This window comes from Triturus cristatus, chromosome 2_2 (assembly GCF_964204655.1).
Source record: "Triturus cristatus chromosome 2_2, aTriCri1.1, whole genome shotgun sequence".
NCBI lineage: Eukaryota > Metazoa > Chordata > Amphibia > Caudata > Salamandridae > Triturus > Triturus cristatus.
The window spans coordinates 968,886,496-968,908,449 of NC_140582.1; the positions used below are offsets into that span (position 1 = coordinate 968,886,496).

The window sequence follows — 21,954 nt, forward strand, 5'->3', positions numbered from 1 at the left end:
ATTACACTTGTGATGTCAGAAAATATGCAAGTATATTTTAGCATGTTGCAAATGCAGGCTGAGAGGTGGGGTAAGAGGTGACCAATACAAATGTCAGAATAGCAGTGACAATGGACCTTTGAGAATATTCAGAAAACGTCTTCAAATGTTCAATACAGACGTTCACTTAATCTTGATCCATTGAATGTACGCCTTACACTTTAATACATTCAGCCAAAAACATAAAAACTCTCCCTCCTCCCTCTTCTTCCTCTCAGAAAACTTCTAAATGATCATCACTTTCATCCTTTGAAAAAATATTGACATCTGTTGAAAATACCTATGTAATACACAATACCCTTGTTTCAACTCAATATATATCAGACAGTCATGTGCATAGCAAACTATGTGCAAATGTTAGGCACAACCAGTAAATAAATACATTCCTAAAGTGTAATGCTGACTTTTTTTTAATTGCTCGTTTCTAACTCATCTATGAAATCTTTGAAAAGACCTAATAAATCGGTTCATGAGCATGTTAGCTAATGGCAAACTTTGCACCCAACTATTCCAAACAATAATGGACAAAATGTTTTTAACACATTTTCATTAGCTGTATATGCAATAACAACCTTGACACCTATAATTTAACACTGTTTAGACACACTGTACATTTTATCGGTCTCAGTATTAATTAACTGGATAGTCTCTAGAGGTACCACGGCCGGCAAAACGTGTTAGCCCATATCTTAAAATATTCGCCACAAGCCCATATCTTTTCAAATCTGTGGGCATTCTTTAAATGTATACTCTGACTTCTCCACCTGCGTGAACCAGGCCATGTTTACTGTCCACTGCTCCAGGCACAGCTCTTCCGGGCTTTGCCACATTCCTACAGTGTCTCTTCTAGCCACCATTTATGTCACTTTGCACAGCAGTAATCTGTATGTAGGAAGGTTTGTGCTGCCCAGATGCCAAGTGTGACCAACTGCAGTCCTAAGGTCAAATCCTCCCAGTCACCTCTGAAATTCAGCGACACACCTGAGACCAAAAAGGACTGTATGAACAAACAATCCCACAGTGTATGCAATATGGCACCAGCACAGGATGGATGGAATGCTTGAATTAATCTCAGCCACTGGTAATTACTCAGGCAGCATCCCAGTACATCATTATTTTGCAAACCATGGCACCTCAGTTTGGACCCACCCATATGCAAGTTGGTATTGACCCTACTCCCTTCGGAAGAAGCTGCCAGGCCAGGTCCTTCTGGAACCTAAATACAAGCAATCACCCTCCTAAGGGCTCATCAGTTGGGTATGGCTTGTCTCCAGTAGCACAGTGTATCTGTGGACCCATGTCTGGCCATACATGTCACATTTCTTGCATCGCAGTCAAGTATATATAAAAGGGATGGATGGAATGGAATATCTGAATTAATTTCAGCCACAGGCAATTACCCATGGCTGTATCCCAGTCCATTGTTATTCGAGAATCATTTCCATATGGCTGGGTCCAAACTGAGGTAACATGGTGTGCAAAATATCAATGGTTATGGCTGGCTACAAACATCTCCAGAACAATGTAAAGAGTTATCTATTACAATAGCCCAATCATGTAGGTCACAGGAGAGATAGCAATCTGCATTCCTGCCACCTTTCTGGGCCAATCCCTGAATGTTTAAATGTGGAGTGCCTGAGCGGTCCATCTTATCACCACTTTCATTCAGTATATATGAATTAGACCCCTGGTGTTGGCACTACACTAATTAGGCTCTTCTTTTTACATGTAAGCTAATGATACCCAGTTGATCTTTATTATTGTCAAGAATAATAAAACACCAAACATTCGTTACCCGGATCTAAAAAAAAACTATCCAGGATTCGTTAGATGGTGGATATTAAATAAAAATGTAGAAATTAAATCCTATGAAATTTTTCTAATCCCGTGCTCTTAAGAATCTTGTCTGGCCAAATGAAATGTCTTATCCCTTCTAATTCAGTAAGTAATGTAGGCACGAAAATTGCCAAGAAGCGTTTGCTAGATTTACCGGCTACTAAGGTTGCCAAAATGTGAACTTAAGATGTTGAAAACCTTACTTCGCTTTACTGACTGACTTCATATTCCTATTGTGAATGGACCAAAACAGGCACAAATGGACAATAGCAACTCAGTCTATCCAACGGCTCTAAAACAGACTATCCTTCAGCTGCAATGGGTGCCAAATGCAGCTGCACAATTTATTACCAAAGTCTCAAGAGTCAACCATATTACTCCACTCCTATAGGAGAACTGCACAAATATGTGCAGACACGCTTCCAATAAAACTAAGAGCATTTTTTTAAATCTTTTGTTAAGTTTCACAGAGATTTATACTCATACACTCCTGAGTTTTTGGCAATACTTAATCTTGGTATATACCTACGCATACCCTTCTTTCAAAATCACAGTCACTTCTCTCAATCTCAAAATGCAGGAAGGACAGATTCAGTGACCAAGCCATTTAAGAAGCAGTGGCCAAAGAACTGACTGCTCTACCTGTTGATCATCAGGAAGAGTCAAACCTGCTATGATTCAGGACATCTTTAAAAGCTTTTTTGTTCAATTATTGAGACTTAAATACCGCAAAAAAGATTTGGCGTATGTTGCACTTTACCTTAAACCATAGACATAAAGAAATAAACAGAGCACCATTCACAAAGATACTGGTGCTCAAGTAAATATGAATTTGCACCAAATGAACAATTCCCAATATATGGAACCTTCCTGTGCAGAACTGCACAAATATGGCCAGCCAGAATGAGATATGCAGTCACTGTGCACACCACATAGGCAACTTAAACTGGTCTCAGTTCTCAATTGGCGTACCTGACTGCACAAGTGAGGGAGTTGGATAAAGAAAGAGAATGAGAAAGATTTTGAAGGCAGCAAGGCTATTGATGTTTTTATCCCTTTCTACAGGGGCAAACCTTGACAAAGCGGTAATTATAAGGCATGCTTTGAGTACTTAAGGACTTTTCTCAAGGACAGCAGGGTCTGCTAACTAGGCATAAAACTAATTTGGTAGAGTAATGTGTCCCAAGTCATTTTGATGACCAGATTCTTAATGATGCTTAGCAACATGACTCCATAAAAGATATGCCTATGGCTCTATGAGCATTAATGTGTGCAGGTGTATTTGGACTGGACTTGATTTAACTCTATAGAGTTTGGCCACTATGTGTTTAAATCCATACCTAGATCTGCTACAGGGCACATTATAATGTTGTTTCACGTAATTATGATGAGAGGAAGAAGCTTCTCTCCACCAAAATGCTGCCCTTCACCGATACAAGATGGAGGCTGGGATACTGCCTTTCAGACAGCAGGGTTCACACCTCTACCTCACCAATGGCTAGGCCAACTCCCAGAATGTTAGAATGGAGTGGCGCTTGTTAACCCCTAATTCTGAAATAAAACGGCAGGAAAAAAGTTGAATCTACCAGCTCAGACTCATTTGCACATGCAATATGTTATGGAGGGAGAACACACTTACGTTTTCAGCATTAATCAAGCACCCGACACTTTGAAGGGGACAGAATGTGTCATACTGGCCATAAAACCGCCCTGTACTCGGATTCCAAATAATGTACTGGTTTTGTTCTAGGCTGAGTACATATGATGTTGGCCCCTGAGAAGAAAACAAAATAAAGTGTTATGCGCAACAATCAAATGATACACATTCATTCCAAATTATGTGCAATGCCCCCATTTCTAAATAAGAGTTCCAGTACTAGGAAGTATTTGCTTTGTTTTTTGCTAGCAGGATTGAAAGGGAAGTAACTGTTCACACAGCAGAATTTAATAAAAGGACTATTAACTTTATCCCACTTGCCCTAACAACTCTCCATTGTTTAGCCATCACACAAAATATGTCATCAGAACCTTTCTTTAATATATACTTTGTAGGACATTCGCCCTTTCTGCAGGGTCCCCCCATATTTTTTGCCTTTTGCAGTACTCTATGTTTTTGCTAGCTCTTGCACTCTGTGCACTTTACCCCTGCTAAAGTCCCTTTGTTCCCCTTTCAACATAGTGAAATTGGCATACCCCTAATTAGCATATTTAACTTACCTAGAAGTTCCTAGTACATGGTACAAAGCGTACCCAGGGCCTGTAAGTTAAATGTCACTGGTGAACTGCAGCATCCAATGTGCCACCCACTACGTTGATAGTGTAAACATGAATGCAGGCCTACTGTTTGTAGCCTGGCTAATGCAGTTTTAAACTGCAAATTAGAATTTTCAATATAACCCCTTTTACCAGGTCAAGCCCCTCCTGTTAAGTCACTTCAACATAGGCCTTATTGCCCATACAGAGGGCGCTTTGTATTTGAATGAAATTAAATGAAATGAAATAGGGTATTTGAAAGAGCGCACAGCTACTCATGCTAGAGTGCCCTGGTGCATAAACAGCAGGGGGAGAATGAGTGGAAAAGACCCAGTTAGTGATTAAAAAGCCAAGTTTTTAGATTCTTCCTGAAGAACAGTAAGTCTGCGTTTAGCCTTAAGGACTCCTGAAGCCTATTCCACAGTTTCGAGCCTAGAAAGCCGAAGGATCTGCCTCCAGTACTGGCAAGGCCTATTTTGGGCACGATGGCCAGGTTGGTATTGGAAGAACGTAAGGGTCTAGAGGTAGAGTCGTGATTAACACGTTTGATTAGGTACCTGGCTCCTACGTTGTGGAACACTTTAAAGAAGATGGTCATGGCTTTGAAGTCTAGCCGTTCTTTTATACGGAGCCAATGTAAAGATTTGAGAATCGGAGTCACGTTAGATCTGGATTCAGAACTTAGGATGGCTCTGGCCGCCGCATTTTGAACCACTTGTAAATGCTGGATCAGATATTTGGAAAGCCCGAGGTACAGGCAGATGACGTAGGACTAGTAGGAATGTGATGTTAAAATATATCGTTATAGTGAAAAGCATCAAAATCTATTTTCACTGTAACAAGGAAGGCCATTCCAGAGAAAAACACTGGGTTACATTATTCCATTTAATAATGTTAATGGTAGTTAGGATGCAGCTTGAAAAATATTTAAACAATTATTTGTAATAGTTATTAAAAATCCAATCCAATGATGAGGTTGCATTTTTGAAAAATAGTAAGGAAAAGGTACTGCTGCCTTTTCCCTGTTTAAAGTCACAGAAGGCCCATTTGCATTTGTTCTCCCACTTCTGCAAGTCGGTAATTAGCATTTGAAGAGTGTGGAAACTGCTCCCAAAGCAGAGAGCAAAGGGCTGGGTATAGGGAGGTTTTGTTGTTCCCTTGACAGAATGACCAGTTTGGTTGAGGCCAGGAACTGAATTAATTTTAAAGAGGCTTCCCCTGTCACAGTCAAATTTTAGTTGACACCTGGACAGGCCACCCTGCAGGCTCCAATCACAGTGGGCCTCTTTTTGCCATTGCAGTGTCAAAACTTGCTTGAATGTCAAATCTTGCTGGACAGGTCTTCTCGGGTTTTGCAAATAACACTTTGGACGCACTATAAAGGGGTGAGAACAGGATGCAAGGCAATTCTTGTATATCCACTGCCTGGCTGTTGGAAAATCCGTCTTTGTTCTACCAGGCTGCTGTCTCTGGATTTAATGGGGGTACAGTGACGGCCCCAAAGTGGATATTTGTGTTATATGTGGGGGAATCCTAGGAATACCATAGTACACACCACGAATACTCCCCCAGCTCTCAGAGTCCTGGTTTAGTGCGGCCGAAGACTTACGATATCTTGAAAATGCCCAAAGTGGGTAGGGTTGGCCCCGAGAACTTTTACCCCATTGGTTAGTGTACGTGCCCAGGAGTCATTCCCACCCACACCTTTGTGCCAAGAGTAAATGTGGCATCTCTAGGCACCCACTTCAGAACTCTCCTGAACATGAGTTGGATCAGAAAAGTACTTAACCCGCTGTCTGTGCCTAAGAAGAGCCCTGAAAGGACTGGACCTGCTTTCCAAGGGTCATAGGGTTGATCTCCTGGTAAAGCTACAGGGAGACAACAAGCTACAAGAGGCATTTTCTTTTGCCTAGCTTACCAGTGGCAACCTGACCTGGGTTATACCCTGCTGTTTGGCCTCTGCCTGACACCCTGCGAGTCTCTAAGTGTCTCCCCTGAGGTCCTGATGAGGCTTCAGATGTGTACTCTTCTGGTGGATTGAAACTAAAAGGACTAAAATGAGAAGGTAAAATCTTTGACCAGTACAAACTTGCGTATCTGACCCGTGCTCCATTGCGGTCAGCATCAAATTGCATTTAGCTCCCAATCTACTGTGACCATTGACTATCATTGGCACTTTATGCTTCTTGTCGATATTCCTAACTAAAACTTAAAAAATTCATATGTGGTTCCCCTTATTTGATTTTAACCATACTCTTCTTTGTCGAGTTACTTTGGCAATCCACCATTATAGCCGGAAAAGCTGTTGTGGGTGAATCATTGCATCACATTTTTGGAAGGCAACGGTCATGTTCTTTAGGATAGTCCCATCATGTAGATAACGTTTACATACATTTTGTGCCATCCACACAACATAATGGTCCTAAACACAGGTGACCTTTTACCTAGTAGCTTATTTCTGTATAAGGGTCACCACTTTTTCCATCCATGGCCAACAGCCACCTGTGCAAGAGTGTTTTTGTTTAGAAAAGGATTAGCAAAGGATTAGTGAATGTTTTAAAAACAAATCCATTCTGGAAAAACCCTGGAGTGACCACTTTAGTATAAAAGCCCCTAAAAAAAGAGAGGAGAATTCCTTCCAGGATGGACTGAGACTCTGTTGGCTGATCCTTCGTCAGGCAGGAATCTGACATCCCTTGCGGGGTGTCATCCTCGACACAGAGACAGGGTCCTTCATTCGGAACCATCAGGTGAGGAGATAGTACTTCACCCGGGGATTCTTGGCTCCATTAGGATCGATCCTGACATTTACATACACAGGCTTCACTCACATACCTAGGCTAGGTACATTTAGGTAGGCGACGCATTGTAGGAGTACGTAAATGCTATTGTTTTTATATAATATGCTTTTATTCATCTTATTATCACTATGGTAGAAATGTATCTACTTTTTATGATATTGGTACTAGCGATTACATTTGTCTACTCCTGTCTTTTGATTGTCACAGCTAACATGTTTCATACTAGACTGACGCTTAACCAATAAATAGTTATTTATAACGTTCCAATCGTCATTCTATGTGTATTCTGAGAAAAGTAAGCACGAGAGACTGAGCGAAAGATACCATATTGTTTCCACGATACCTAGGGAATCAGGGTTGTCGTGTTCGGTGATTGCCAGAAACTACCTACACCGCTGTAGAATACAGGGGTTGATGGTGGCACTGTAGAACTAGCTGGTTTAACGGTTGATTCATCCTGTGGGGGTGTCCAGAGTCTGTGTGCACAACAAGCTCTCAGTTTAGGCCATCCATAATGCGCTGGTCCTGGGGGGGTCCTAGGAACTACACAACACAACTTTGATGCTAAGACTATCAAAACTGATTTTCTCTTATGCATCAGCCTTTAAGACTATCAATCAATCAAGCATGATTTTTAAAGCGCGGTAAATCACCCACAATGGTATCCAGGCACTGTGAACTTTATTAATAGGATCTAAACAAATAAAGCCACTTTAATTGTTGATGCACAAATGATAAATATTCACAGAAACCCCATTTCCACACATTATCATTTGAGCGCTATATTCTATAGAATTTTATTAGTAAAACTAGGTAGGTGGGTAACGAAAGCTTGTTGTTCTAAAAAGTGGGTCATGGTTCTAAAAATATATTGAACCACTGCTCTAGCACTTAAGTTGTTTATTGCAGAGCTTCAAAGTGAATTATTTAAAACTAGTATAGTGCTATATAACTGGAGCAGGAGCAGACAGTGTATCCACGAGCTTTTGTACACTAACATCTCTCCCACTTAATCACTTCACATGATTAGACTTCCTTGTCAGTTTATTTGTGAAAAAAAAGAAAAGTAAAGACTTAACACACTAATACAACGCAATTCAAACTACAGTAATTCTTAGGGCATAAGGACATATGGAATTTTTTTTAACACATATGGGGTGTTTAATGATCCCAAAGGTATTCCAGAAAATACCATAGATGTATTTTCTATTTTCAGAAACAATATTGGTAATCTTGTTACTTTTTTCAAGTAACTGTTTGTCAGCATCTCAATATTGACGATTTGCCATTGGTTTGTTGCACTGTCTGTAGACGTTTTGCTGCAATTGGTGTATCCACATTACCTCTTTGTGCTTATCTTCTAAGGCACAGGTCTTCAAACTGTGGGGCGCGCCCCCCTAGGGGGGCGTGGGTGGGTTCCCAGGGGGGCGCAAAGGCCTCTGCCAGCACATGTAAATGAAGTCGCCTGGAAGTGCAGCAATGCTTATTTGTTGCATTTCCAGTCTGTCTTCATTTACTCCGAAGCCCTCAGAGTGCCGCTGTGGGGCCAGAGGTCAGTGGGTGTGCTGCTGGGGGCTCGGCTGGGCAGTGTATGGAGTCTTATTAAGACTCCAGCACGCCCGAGTTTTTCACAGGTCTTTAAAGACCATTTGCATACCTTTGGAAACTGGTTACAGAGGCTTAGTTTTTTTTCTTTTTCCAGTACCCCCTGGGCCCTGACTTTGCCTATCCCTTACATTTGTATTGTAAATTTACAGCTGTAGTGTGAAAATGTATTTAATGAAATGGAATATAAAAAAGGGTTGGCAATAGAAAAAATGCCAGCCATGTATGTTTAAAGAGCCTGCAAAGACCTTGCTTTGACACTAAATAGGGTCTTAAATAACAAAGTATATATTCATTTGTAATTGGACTTTTTGTCTGTTCCTTTATTTTCAGTCATGAAACATTCAGGCAGCCCTAGAACACATTTAAAAGTGCTTTATATTTGCTTTTCGAAGTACGCACAGATAAGTGCTGAAAATAGGGCTTTTTAGGTGACTGTTTATTTTTGTACCGTCTGGGACATCAAAATAATGAGCTGGCACCCCTAATCATAAGACTGGAAGTTTGTTGCAGGTTCAGAACATTATTTATTTCCTCCACCCTTGATCCCTGATTAATGCCATAATAGCAATAGTTTAACTTATATCTGAAACCCTACGCCCCGTCAATAACATGCTGATTAACTTCAAGTGTCTGGGAATTCACCCTGCATTCAGACAACTGTCCTCATTCTCACCCTTCACTTTCACGTTCACCCTGCACTCACAGCGCATGGTTATGGTTTTCCCGCATTTGCCACATAATCCATCGTCTGCTGCATAATTTGCAGATTAAAAAATGCAGCAACACATGTTACCTCACATTGGAAGGCCGTTTCTAAAGGTTGACTGGCCACCTTTCTGTTGCTTATTGCTATATGTGGGTGTTAATGTGGTACTTATGAGGGGCAATAAAGGCCAGGACAATGTTAACAAGTGTAAAAATAGCAAAATAGTGCAGTAATGCTATCACAAAATATGCTACATAATTCACCATTGCTTGCTGCAGAATTTAGTCATCCATGCTGCATAATTTAGCCTTCTGCCGCATAATTCCAATGGCTCTGTTTATAGTACTATGAGGTTCCAGCCTGTGGCAGAAAGCACTGTGAATATGTAAGTCATTATTTTAAAACAGTATTTACATACTCTAAGCTAGGCTGCTGCAAAATGACGCAGTGATTGAGATAAAATAAGTTCTTACAAAACATACTTTTTAGTAATAAGTAATCAAACTGTATCTAATGCAGACATTTTTGTAAGTGTCTCCACTATTCCAGATCCCAGCTGAGAACTTCTTTCCATTACATCTTTAAAAGAATAGATCTTTGCCACCATAAAGCTTTAAGCAGATCCACTGGAATTATTCAGCAGAAGAGGACAACATTATGTGGCAGGTTTGACTAAATTATGCAGCAAGAAAAGGTAAATTATGCGGCACAATGTGCCACATTTGGTGGTTAGCATTACTTCATTATTTTGTCATTTTAACTCACGGTAACGCTGTCAGGGGAAATATTTCACCTCATTAGTACCAGTGTAGCACCCAAATACAGCAGTAAGCAACTACAAGAATACCAGTCAATCTTTGCAAAGGGCCTTCCACTGCTCCGGAACACTTTGTCACGCTTTAAGTAACTTTTGTTCCGTTTGAGCTTGAATCAAGATTTTTTTTTTTGTTGAAATCTGCAGATTATGTAGCAAATGCAGTACACTGATAATTATGTGGAAAACGCTGCTGCAGAAACTCATAATTCCATGGTTTCTTCATTAATTTTCTGCACTACCACCCACACTTCGATTTCAGGCTGAGGCATCTCAAAGTCAGTATTAACCATTCAGGAGCAGTTTTTTTGTGAAAGCTGAGTCCATGGGGGTGGCAGGTAGAAGGCCAGAAGGGTTGCATTCAGATGCATAGCCCTAATCTGCTCGATCCCTGGGGCCTCACAGTAATGGTCTAGGAGACAGAGGAAAGGAGCGAGATTCATTGATATTGTCAAAGAGAAGGCCAAGAATAGGGAGCACTGTATGCGGACTCATTTTTATGTTTACAAATGGCCAGAGACAGCTTCTTCAGAGAGATACCCCAAATAAGGAGACAATATAAGTGTTTTTTTTTTTTTTTTAAAGGGACATTCATTAGTGAAGCTGGTACTGCTGCCAAGTGTGTAAGTGGCCACTGCTGGTTATCATAAAGGAGTAGATGCAGCAGGACTAGGGCCCAGGGATTTGGGGGGGCCCACTGCATCACATTTATGACTGTCTACCTTTAAAAAAAAGGGGCATCAGAGCTTACTGTCCTATCAAGCATTAGGACAGAGGTGATGATCCATCATGGAGGGGGAAGAGGTAAAAAAGGCAAAGGAGATAGCCTGCTACCCAGGACTGCAGTTATCATTAGTGCAGCAGGTATAGTTGCATTCGGGTCAAAGAGTGTGAGAGGCTCACAACACCCCAATTATGGGGAGCAGTTTGTTTGAGATATCTGTTTTTGTTTGATGCATTTGCGGTTTTAGAAGTCTCATATCTGGTGCAATTCATAAGCTATAGAAAATGTATTCCTGAAATCATCTCATAAGCCCCGCTCCCTGCACGCAGCCATGTCCCTCCCGCTCCCCCAATCCTTGTCATAAAGTTGTGTACATAATCAAATCTATGAATGCCAGTAGTCTCTAGAAGAAGCATTTATGCATCATTTAATCAGCTTAATATATTCTTCACTCCTTTGTGAAATAAGACACTAACAATGCTGAGAATGACATTTCCAGTATTTGTATAGTGGGCTAAGGTGGATATAGGTAAAAACCAGTTGACTGGGAACAACACAAAAACACTGATGTTTCAGGGAGTGGGGTCAGGGACAGAAGTTGTACAAGATTTCACAATTGCAATCTGATTACAAATATCCTTCTATTGAGATAAATCCAAACCTAGCGCACCAATCCTCTTTGCCCAAATCAATGTGAAAGAACATATTTTATTAATGGGTAAAAATATATTTAGAGCATAATATCAAAGAAAAAGAGAAAAACAAAAGCTTCAGTGCTGCATATACATCTACTTCCATTCCCTCACAAGAGGAGATTCCACATGTGCATGTTTTCAGCAAGGTTCCTGTGAAAGTTTGCACATTGAAACAAGAGTGACATTTATGGATTGGAGAGCTCCCATGTGCTTTGTCAATAACTCCTCTTGCACGTGTTTCCTGTGATCTGGACACTGGGAAGGTGACGAGGAAGTGCACAATCACTGATATTACTAAAAGAAGATCCAACAATTCCCAGACATTTCTTGGTCTTGCTCTTCTACAGAGAAGTGTTTTGAACCAACACACAGAACCTTTCTGCTAATCAAGCAACAACGTTCTTCAGAGCTGGTCCCTCTAGAATTATTCTACAACACAGTGTATTCGTCTATGCAGTTCTTAATTGTGCAAGAAGTTGCAAGGGATGGGCTCCAGGCTTCACTTTTAGGGACATGGTTTTTTTCAATGATCAGACGTTGACCTGGACAGAGAAATGGCAAAAAAGGAAGGAGGAAGAGATAAAAGGAGAACACTAACATGGAGACAACATGGATATAAAACAACCTGCAAGAGGCGTGAAAGGGAATCAAAACTAGGTGACGTGGTATAGGAAAGTGCCAACAATGGACTACTAACCAAAACGCTGAGCCCCTGATATTAATGTAAAATTAAGCACTACATGAATGAGATTTATTATAGATTCATGTACATAGTTATGTCATGCTATTTTATATGAGGCCTCTTAGTTAAAAACACAAAGTCCTCTTGCTGGGTTAATTTCTTTTAATAATAAAGATTTGCGTAGTTAATTTTCTGAAAATGAAAGATTTAACATGGTTACAACATTTGCTTATATAGGACTTGCTAGAAGGCAAAACATGCAGTGAAACAAATGTTAAATACACATCTCAATTAAACTCCTGCAGGGTCATTTGATTGAAGAGTGTTTGCCAATTTCGTCAGTCCCTGGAAACAAACTAAAGAAAGACTGCGCTCCATGGCGCTAAACTAGAATTGGAGCTTCCTTATAATTTATTTAGGTAAATAGCTTTAAATGAGAGGTTAATGAGAGATCATCTCATTCACTGTCGACTGCGGTCGACCTCGAATGTGGGGAACTGGGTTCGAGTCTCGGCAATGACGCTGAACATTCTGTGATTCTGGGCAAATCACTTAATCTCCAACAAAAAATGAATGTGTCTTCATGTAATGCAACTGGTGCAATGTAAAGCGCTCTGATACCCGATTAGGGTCAAGTTCGCGCTTTATAAAACTTGGTAAAAAAATAAATAAATAAACAGTCTGTATTTTCAGCTCTGCACATTATGACATACTCCTGCAGACAAATGAGTACTTAATTGCTGAATTAAGGAAGGATTACAAGACCCCGATAGACAGAAAAAATAAGGAACTACAGGAGCAGGCATGGGCAGATTCAGAAGAGGCAGCTGATATTCTCTTTTCAGAAAACTGTAAATTCCCCCTTTCTTAAAGAGAGCACCAGCCCTACTATAGAGTCATCAATTTTGCCAGATGTCTGGATTATGCATTTTGGAAGTATCTTTAATCAAGACAACCTAGCAATTGGTGAGCTCCCCAAACATAATTATGCTTGAGGCTCTAAAACACGTAACCACTGAGGAGGTCATGGCAGCTCTACAAGCGAGCAAGTGCTGAAGGAAAAGCACCGGGGCCCGATGGGGTCCCAGTGGATATTTTTAAGACCCACGTCTCCCTATGGGTTCTGATATTGACCCAAATCTTTAATGCAGCAGCTCACAGCCATTTCCCAAAACCATGGATCGAAAGCGTGATTATCCATATATTTCAAAAAGGGGACAGGGGAGATGCAAGATGTTACCGCCTATATCCCTCCTAGAATCTGCCGTAAATACTATGGGTAGGGTGGAAACCTGGGCCCAGCAATAGAATATAATAACGGACACTCAATATGGCTTTAGGAAGGAAATAGGGACTGAGGATCAGGGAATTTACTTACACCTATTGTCAGAAAGCATACTATGGCCAGGGAAGGCCACGTTTACTTATGTTCTGCTGACCTATCTAGCGCGTTTGACTTGGTGAAGCATGCCAAGTTATGGCAGGTGCTTATAGACATGGGTGTTCCAATTGCTATAGTAAGCCATCTCTCCCAGTTATATGCTTTCATACCCCCTGCGTACGCCACAGGAAAAACTGGGAAAATATAAGTAGCTTTCGGGTGACCCTGGGAATTGGGCAGGGGTGCGTACTTGCACCATTTTTATTTTCACTGTACATAAATGGTGTGGACAGCTTCCTGCAAAACAAACGCAGATGGCCCTAAGGTAGGCTCCTAGATTACTCCGATTTTACTTCACACAGATGATGCAGTACTTGTATCCAGGACGGAAATTGGCCTCCAGCGACTAATAACGAATGTTATCCTTTTCATATAGCCTTATAGCCCGCCATGGCGGGCTATACCGGCTATTAAAGGCCCGCTCCAGCGTTAAAGGCCTGAGCTGAAGGCGAGGGCCTTTAACAAGGGAGCGGGACTTTAATAGCCGGTATAGCCCAGCTACGAAGGGCTATAAGGCTATTAGAACATTCTGTCACTAGAGGGCAGAATGTTCTAACAAAATAAACAAAGGCCTTTCAATCCCCTCGGGCTCCGAGAGGCCGTTGTTTAAACAATATTGGAATGTTGCTCTGCGGGCCTTTACCAGCCCGTAGCACTCCATTGTCTGCAATGGAGTGCTCCACATTCCAATGTTCTAATGTAGAGTAGAGATCTAAAATTGAATTTAGCTAAGACCTTTACCTTGGTATGTAGGAAAAGCCAAAAAAAGGGATTTAGTCGCTACACATAGGGCCAAAAGCTTGAGGAGGTGAAAACTTCTAGTTACATGGGAATTGTTTTTTCTCAGAAAGGTGACTAGTCACTCCATTTAAAATCGGCCAATTTGAAATTTATAAGAGCCATTTCTCCAGTATCTAGTTTTGCTATAAAGTAGGTAATAAACCCTTGAAAGAGATCACCAAACTTTATAGATCTAAACGTCTCCCAGTGGCATTTTATGGCTCCCAGTAGGGGGCGGGGAAAACAGTAAACTTTTTCAGTTGCAAGAAAACATCTACTTAGGTAGGCTTTTGGCCGTGCCCAAATCAATGCCAGCAGTTATTGTTCATAAAGAACTGGGTTTAGAGTTCTTGGAGGATACCTTTGACCTTAATACACTAACCAAATGGTATAACATCTGGTCAAAACAGGGTGTTAAGTAAACTAGGGAATTTATCAAAGATTGTTTGGGTTAGGACCACTATGGAAAAACACCTTGGCTAAAGTACAAAATAAACTTTGTTACTAGAGCTGGGCATTAACTTTAACCCCATAGTGCCCCACAGTGTTTTGCAATTTAGCAAAAGAGAAATTAAACTGATCTTAATCGGAACAAAGGGCGGGCCTTAGGGAATTACAAGAAAAAAAGAAATCTTCAGTTGCTAGATACTGTATTGACACAAACCAAGCGGGTATTCAGAGTTACTTGATCGAGATGAAGAACACTTATGACAGATTTTTGCTAACGAGACTTCTCCTCGAGATGATCCATCACTTAGTGGTTTTTCCCCCAAACATACGCATGGCTCCCCAATTTGCCTAGGTGCCTATGTAATGGACAGGCAAGATAGCCAGCCACATGTTTATTATTATTTTGTAGATTTTATAGTGATATTAGATTATCGACATTGCTCCCCCTCTTTTTATCTCATGGCATAATTCATCATGAGGAGGCTCTAATCTTTTTTAAAAACCTGATAAACCTACACAAATGTTGTGTTATCCTTGGTTATATCAAGAAGGCCCTTTGCTGACGACATTCCTTAACTTACTTGGACGATTTGCGTTTTGTGGAAACCCATGACGATATCTGAGAATCCTTATACCTGTCTTTTACAGCCAAGAGAAATTGGTTGTTAATCAACAAGATTTTTGTATATCTCTGTAAAATTCCATAAAGGGAGACAGCACGTGACTTGATTCATCCTGAAATGTCGTTCTGCCAACCTATATTTCTTGATTAGCACTTGTATGTGTAAATAATTGTGTTTTTATATAAATAATATATATTTTATATTACCGAATGATTTCATATGTAATTATGACTTTTATTGCTGCTATTTTATGGATTTGTTCATGAATCCGAATAAAGATTGAATTGGTTGATTGAGTACTTCACCCACTAAACCTTAAACTACAGAAAACATCAGACAACAACTGACAAAGCCTGTAGTTTTAGCTTTCATACAGGGGAAAGGTTTGATCGAAGTACAGAAGTCTTGTGTGGTCAGGAGTAATATAAAGCAGGGCAGGGTGGTATCAGTGCAAGTTCCCCCTCGAGCACAGAACAGGTGCACATAGACAGATGCATGATGCTATTTCTCGCATAGACGCTTGAATGCACACATTTACACATAAACAGACACAACATGGGAAGAAGCAGCTCAACCTTCATTACACATGCCAAGAATATTTATAGCACAAAGAGACCGCGGCGCAGATGGCATAAGTGAACCCATCTCACCTACATCTATAACCTATACAGTATGTGCTTCTGTGCAAATTTCCATCATGCATACAAGTAGATCACAAGTATCAGCAGTACAAGCTTGGCGCGCGTACACACACAAAGAATGTAAATGCAGAAAAAGTCACAGAAGAGATTCATCATGGGCAACAGAACTATCTCTCATGTAGAGAGTACAGGCATAGAGCTTTCCTCTCGCACACAGCACCGTTACAGAAGGCCATCAACCGTGTCCCTTTCTAGTAGCTAGGAATGCATGTGGTCGGTCTGGTAAGAGGAGGAAGTCATGGAATATTGGGGTGCTTGTCCTACTGGGGTGCACACTCTCCAAGAAATGTCATTCATTGATCAATACATTATGAAAAAAATGTAATTAGTTCTATGGCGCGGTGTGTGTCATGAGCGGCAGGTCCTTCACTTTAGACTTCAAAATATCACAACACATTATGATTTTCCACACTAACTCTACGTTTACCAATGTTAATTAATTCCTTGCACATTGCTTGTTTAAACATTAGATTAGATTACATCTCAAAGATATTAACAAATATGGACTTACCTCAGGAATAGCATTCCCAACAATAATCCAGGCCTTTTTCTCCATTGCCAGGAAATAATTACATAATAAAACCGCATGCTCCTCTTCATCACCAGCCAAAAGATCAAGAAATTGCTGAGGAACAAGAAAGAACTCTCAGTATATACACCTAAAATATACAATAGTTTTTACGATTCATTCCTGCATATACACTTTTTAAAACTTTTTTTATTTCCAACAATCCAAGGTGATAGCGATACAAATATTCAGCCATTAATTCACGCACATAAGACAAAAAATGATATCTAGACATTAACAAAACTGCCACAGACTCTCCGCGGTGCGGGAGGTGTTTCTGAGCGAAAACGGGGGTCTGAGTCCCCTCTTCCTTGTCTTCACGGTGCTGACGGAGTGCTGGAGTCAGCAACCTCTCTCTGAAAAGGCTGTGTCTCATCTTTTGGCTGCAGAGCACAGTTGCATAGCCCCTGGTGGAACTGCATGTCCCAGGGTACACAGCGCTGATACTCGATTGATAACAGCTGCAGGGGGAGGAGTCCAGCATTAACAAAACTGCCACAGACTCTCCGCGGCGCGGGACGCGCGCGGGCGGCGCCCAGGCAAAGCCTGGGCCAAGGGCGGGCCCGTCACTGACCGGAGGTGGCTGGGCTGGGCCATTCCCTTTAGTATTTTGACCTCTGGAAAGAAAGGTAACTGCTATAATGTCTATTAGTGGCATCCCTGCTCGTATAAAAAGGAAGCATGCATGTACTGATAAAGCCTCTCATACCACCCTTGACACTACTTCAGTTATGTTGCCCACAGCAATTCATTTGATGTTGCAAAAAGCTATTGGGGCAGTGAATTCGGAGATCGAACTTACAGAAAGACGCTTATCAATTACACCGGACTGTTCAACTTTGGTAACACCCATATCACCTATTGTAGTTAATTGTACTGAACCTTCTGTAACCTGTTTTCCTTTACAAAACATCGAACTACAAATAGATTCAGTTGAAGAAGTCAATCCTAAAATATCTAAGATAAGCAGTAAAAATAAAAAATGACAGGTTAAGACTAAGGGGAAAAAAGGAGGGAAGGGTAGTATGAAAAAATCTTTAATTGATACAGGCTTAGAGAGTGATCTCGATAGTAATAATAGAACGATGGGACACCAAACATATCCCCCTTGGGCCTAAGCACTATTAGCAGACCTCCTTATACAATGTAGAATTATTATAAAGGAAGAAATCGCTCCGCTATATGATCATGTACAAAACTTAATGACTAGTGTGAGTAAAATTCAGTTGCCGAAGCAACCGAGTGCTAATAGTAATTCACCACAAAGGCAGCAAATTAGGGCTGAGGTCCATCAGATTCCTAAAGAAATCCAACAAGTACACAAAAGTCCAAGGCCCCATACGACATTGGCCCCACCAATACCTAAAGAGGTAGTTGCTATAAGCAACATGAGAGATAACACCACTGACCTACAAATGAGACCGAGAAATGCTGACCCAAGTCAAACCTTAGGTAAAGGAGTAAAACCAATTGACATGGAGGTGAGGAGTAATAAAGCAATGGAGGAAAATAGAGATGTGGTCACCCGTCAGAAAGAAGAACAGAAATTCTTACTTCCAATAATTAACTTACCCCCAGCGGCAGTCCCATATGTGGTCATTCTTGCTGGAGTACCCGAACTTAAACACAACCAGTACGAGTCACAATTAGATCTTAGAAATAAGACACTGTCATGGCTGGTTAGGTACAAACAATTTCCATGTACTAGGACCAATGAGATTCTAATGGTGCGTCGGGTGGCATGGGTGGGCCAAACTAAAAAAACTACACAAGGAGATTGTGTGATAATCAACTTCAAATATCCAGAAGTTGTCCACAGATTGCTAAGTTATCCGATGCACCCTATGGACCCCCAAACTACCATCAAAACCTTGCCATTAGATTATTTTTATCCTCTTCCCCGGAATATTTCTGAAGATTACTCCTATTGGGATAGTGGTGTGGCGACTTTTACAGGATGACACCAAGTGCTCTCCCACAATATAATATACCGGTAACAAATAGGTTTACCCCCCTCGAGGAGATTGATTGACTGGGATGCATTGTACTCCATAATGATTCCAAATCAGGAATGGGAAATTTGGACGAGCTCCCGGAGTTAACACAGCATCAGAGTCAAACGGTAGCCCATATGGAGGAGCATGTAGAAAAACAACATCAGGGTAGTCCCACCCAGGAGGGGTTAATTAAAATCAATATTTTACAAAAGATTAATGTGACAGACACGGACCCAACTCTCATACATCTGCCAAGGGGTGAATCAACTAATTTAGATAAAATTAAGATCTTGTATTGGAATGTGGCGGGTTTGCCAAAAAAAACGGATTGCCCCGATTGGGGATCTTTTATAGACAAATTTGATGTATGTATATTTCAGGAGACTTGGGCGAGGGAAGAAATAGTAAGGTTGGGCTTTGCCTCTTTTCACCATTTAGCATTGATGGGGAAAAGGGGAAGGCCCTTTGGGGGTCTTTCCATATGGGTTGCGACACATTTGGGGTGTGTGGTTACACAACTAGCCACCCCAACTGTAGACACACAATGTATTACGCTTAAGTTTCCGACTAATTTTAGGTTGACCCTTATTAATGTTTATTCACGTCCGGTTAGTCTTGGTAAAGAATCCCAGACTCTGACATTTCTGGATACTTTTATTCCTACAGTATCTAGAAATTCCCAACCGATCATTGCTGGTGATTTTAATTGTCAATATGAACCTTTGCCCATGATAGGCAATCACATTAACTTAGAAGAAGATGAACAATGGGCTATACCTGAGCTTCAAATTCCTCCAGTTAAAGCTTGGACATTGTTAGTAGTTCAGTTGAATTCGATAACAATGGCCCATTCTCTGAGAGCCTGCAATGGTCGGACCCACTCTGACACCATGGGAAGGGCCACGTTCAACCGTCCTGGTCAATCATCACTAATAGATTACATCATGGTAGAGACCAAATCATGGCCTATGGTAATTGATTTTGAAGTTCTATCTCGATGTGACAGCGATCATAGCGCCCTGGTACTAAATCTGAGATTTCCAGATACTGGCATCCCAGTGGGGGGCATACTAAGACAGACTAGCGAACTGAATCTTACAAATAATAGGAGAAGACTGAAATGGCCCGTGGTAAAACAATCGCTGGATAAAATGAGTGCTTTGTACTCAATTATTACTAAGTCTTTTTTGGAAATTAAGGATATTAATGAAACTGGACAAGAGGGGGGGGGGGTCTGAAATAACTAGAATACATCAGAAACTGGTTAGTGCTCTGGGTGATCTACTTAATCCAGCAATGTCTGGACGTAGGTCAAGCCAAATGATTCATTCATGGTTTGATAATAACTGCAAAGCAGCAAAGTCCTTATTAATTGAGGCAATTAAATCTCCGTCAAGATCTTTAGTTAAATTAAGGAGACAGGAATATAAGCTGGTAACTGCCACGGCAAAGCAAGAATGGGAAAGTAACAGATGGGAGAACATAAAAAATGCGCTGGGGAGTCGAAATCTCCGGGAATTTTGGGCAATTGTAAGAACTGGCAGCAGTAAGGGATTTACTGCCACAGAGCCGAATATTGCACCAGAAAGATGGATAGAGCACTTTGGGGCGCTGTACTCTAAGGAAAATGGAGAACTTAAAGATTTGTTAGTTGTTCAGGCTAGCGGTATTTACTCAAAGTCTAGATTAGTAGATATCCCGATAGAAACTATCTATAATGTAGAAATGGACATAAGAATTACATTGCTGGAGGTGGAAGGAGCAATAAGAAGACTCCCGACAGGGAAAGCCCCTGGCATAGATAAAATCCCAGGAGACCTTTACAAGGACCAGATAGAGATATGGGCTGCGTATCCCTGTATTCTGTTCAATGCCATACTGCAGGGCTCGCCCATACCAGAAGTTGGTGGGAGCAGAAATCGTCCCTATATAATCGTCCCTATATTTAAAAAGGGATGCCCATTAATCCCAGCAAACTACCGCCCGATCAGTCTGATCGATGTGAGTCAAAAACTGTTTGCCCGAATAATATTAGATCGTATTCAGACTTGGATGGAGGAATCGGAGATACTCAGCCCTTATCAAGCTGGGTTTTGGGGAAAAACATCAACTGTTGACCAACTCCTTAGATTGCAAATCCTGTACTGGAAGACTGTTAAGGTGGAGGGTGGCAGCCTCTACCTTATCTTTGTCGACCTTAAAACCGCTTTTGACTTGGTACCCCGGGACATCATGTGGGATATTTTGGCAGATATGGGGATACCATCCTATCTTTTAAATATCTTGAGGAGACTCCATACTGACAATTATGCACAGGTCAGAAGCGGAAAAAATGGTGTACTAACTCCCAGGTTTGTGGTCAATAGGGGTGTAAGACAGGGATGTGTCTTGGCGCCCACACTGTTCTGTCTTTTTGTTAATGCCCTAATTGCTCACCTTAGGGCTACTAAAAACATCGATGTGCCCAAGTTATGCGGCGAGCAAGTAGCGGCCCTAATGTTTGCAGACGATACCCTCCTTTTGTCCAAATCCCAGATGGGAATTCATCGTGCCCTGGATAGCTTTGCCAGTTTCTGTAAGATAAGAGGGCTGGAAATTAACATCCTAAAAACAAAATATATGATCTGTAATCCACCGAAGACTATTCGTTCCAGCCCATCTTTGAATGGCATAGTTTTAGACCGGGTCGCTGTATTTGACTACCTTGGGATCACCCTTAATGACAACATGGAGTGGGGCCCACAGATACTCAAGGCCAAACTTAGCCTGGCACAGTTAACAGGGGGGGTGCAAAAATTACATCGGGAATCTACCTCCAAACCTGTGGCCCCTGTTTTGGAAATCTACAAAGCGCAAGCCCGAGGGGCCATCTTGTATGGTGCAGAGTTATGGGGCCACTGCAGAACTGAAGATATTCTTATGGTGGAAAACCGCTTTCTGAGATCTTTATTGTCCCTACCAGCCAGCACTCCTCTTATTCCACTTAGAATGGATTTAGATATCAATGCTATACATGAGGTAATTGGTCTTCGACCACTATTATACTGGCGCAGATTATGGACTACCCCAGAATTGAGATATTTTAGAAAGGAACTAATGGAAGTTATGAGATATCATCAATCACATAAAATCCAATGGTTGGTCTACATAAGGGAAGAGAGTAATAGGTTGGGTCTTTCGGGCCTCTGGAGTAATCCAGAGATAACATGTATGAATCTGTCCCGAGCTGACCTGAA

The 21,954-nt window shown here is 41.2% G+C and overlaps 1 protein-coding gene across 1 annotated transcript in view; it reads right to left on the minus strand.

Annotated features, from left to right (window-relative positions):
* CC2D2A (coiled-coil and C2 domain containing 2A) overlaps positions 1-21,954 on the minus strand; it is a 415,347-nt gene that overhangs the window by 38,634 nt on the left and 354,759 nt on the right. Inside the window, exons 32-33 of the mRNA XM_085642396.1 lie at positions 16,665-16,778; positions 3,515-3,649 (exon numbers count right to left, since the gene is read on the minus strand). Of these exons, the coding sequence (XP_085498522.1) occupies positions 3,515-3,649; positions 16,665-16,778 (249 nt within the window). The remainder of the gene's footprint in view (positions 1-3,514; positions 3,650-16,664; positions 16,779-21,954) is intronic.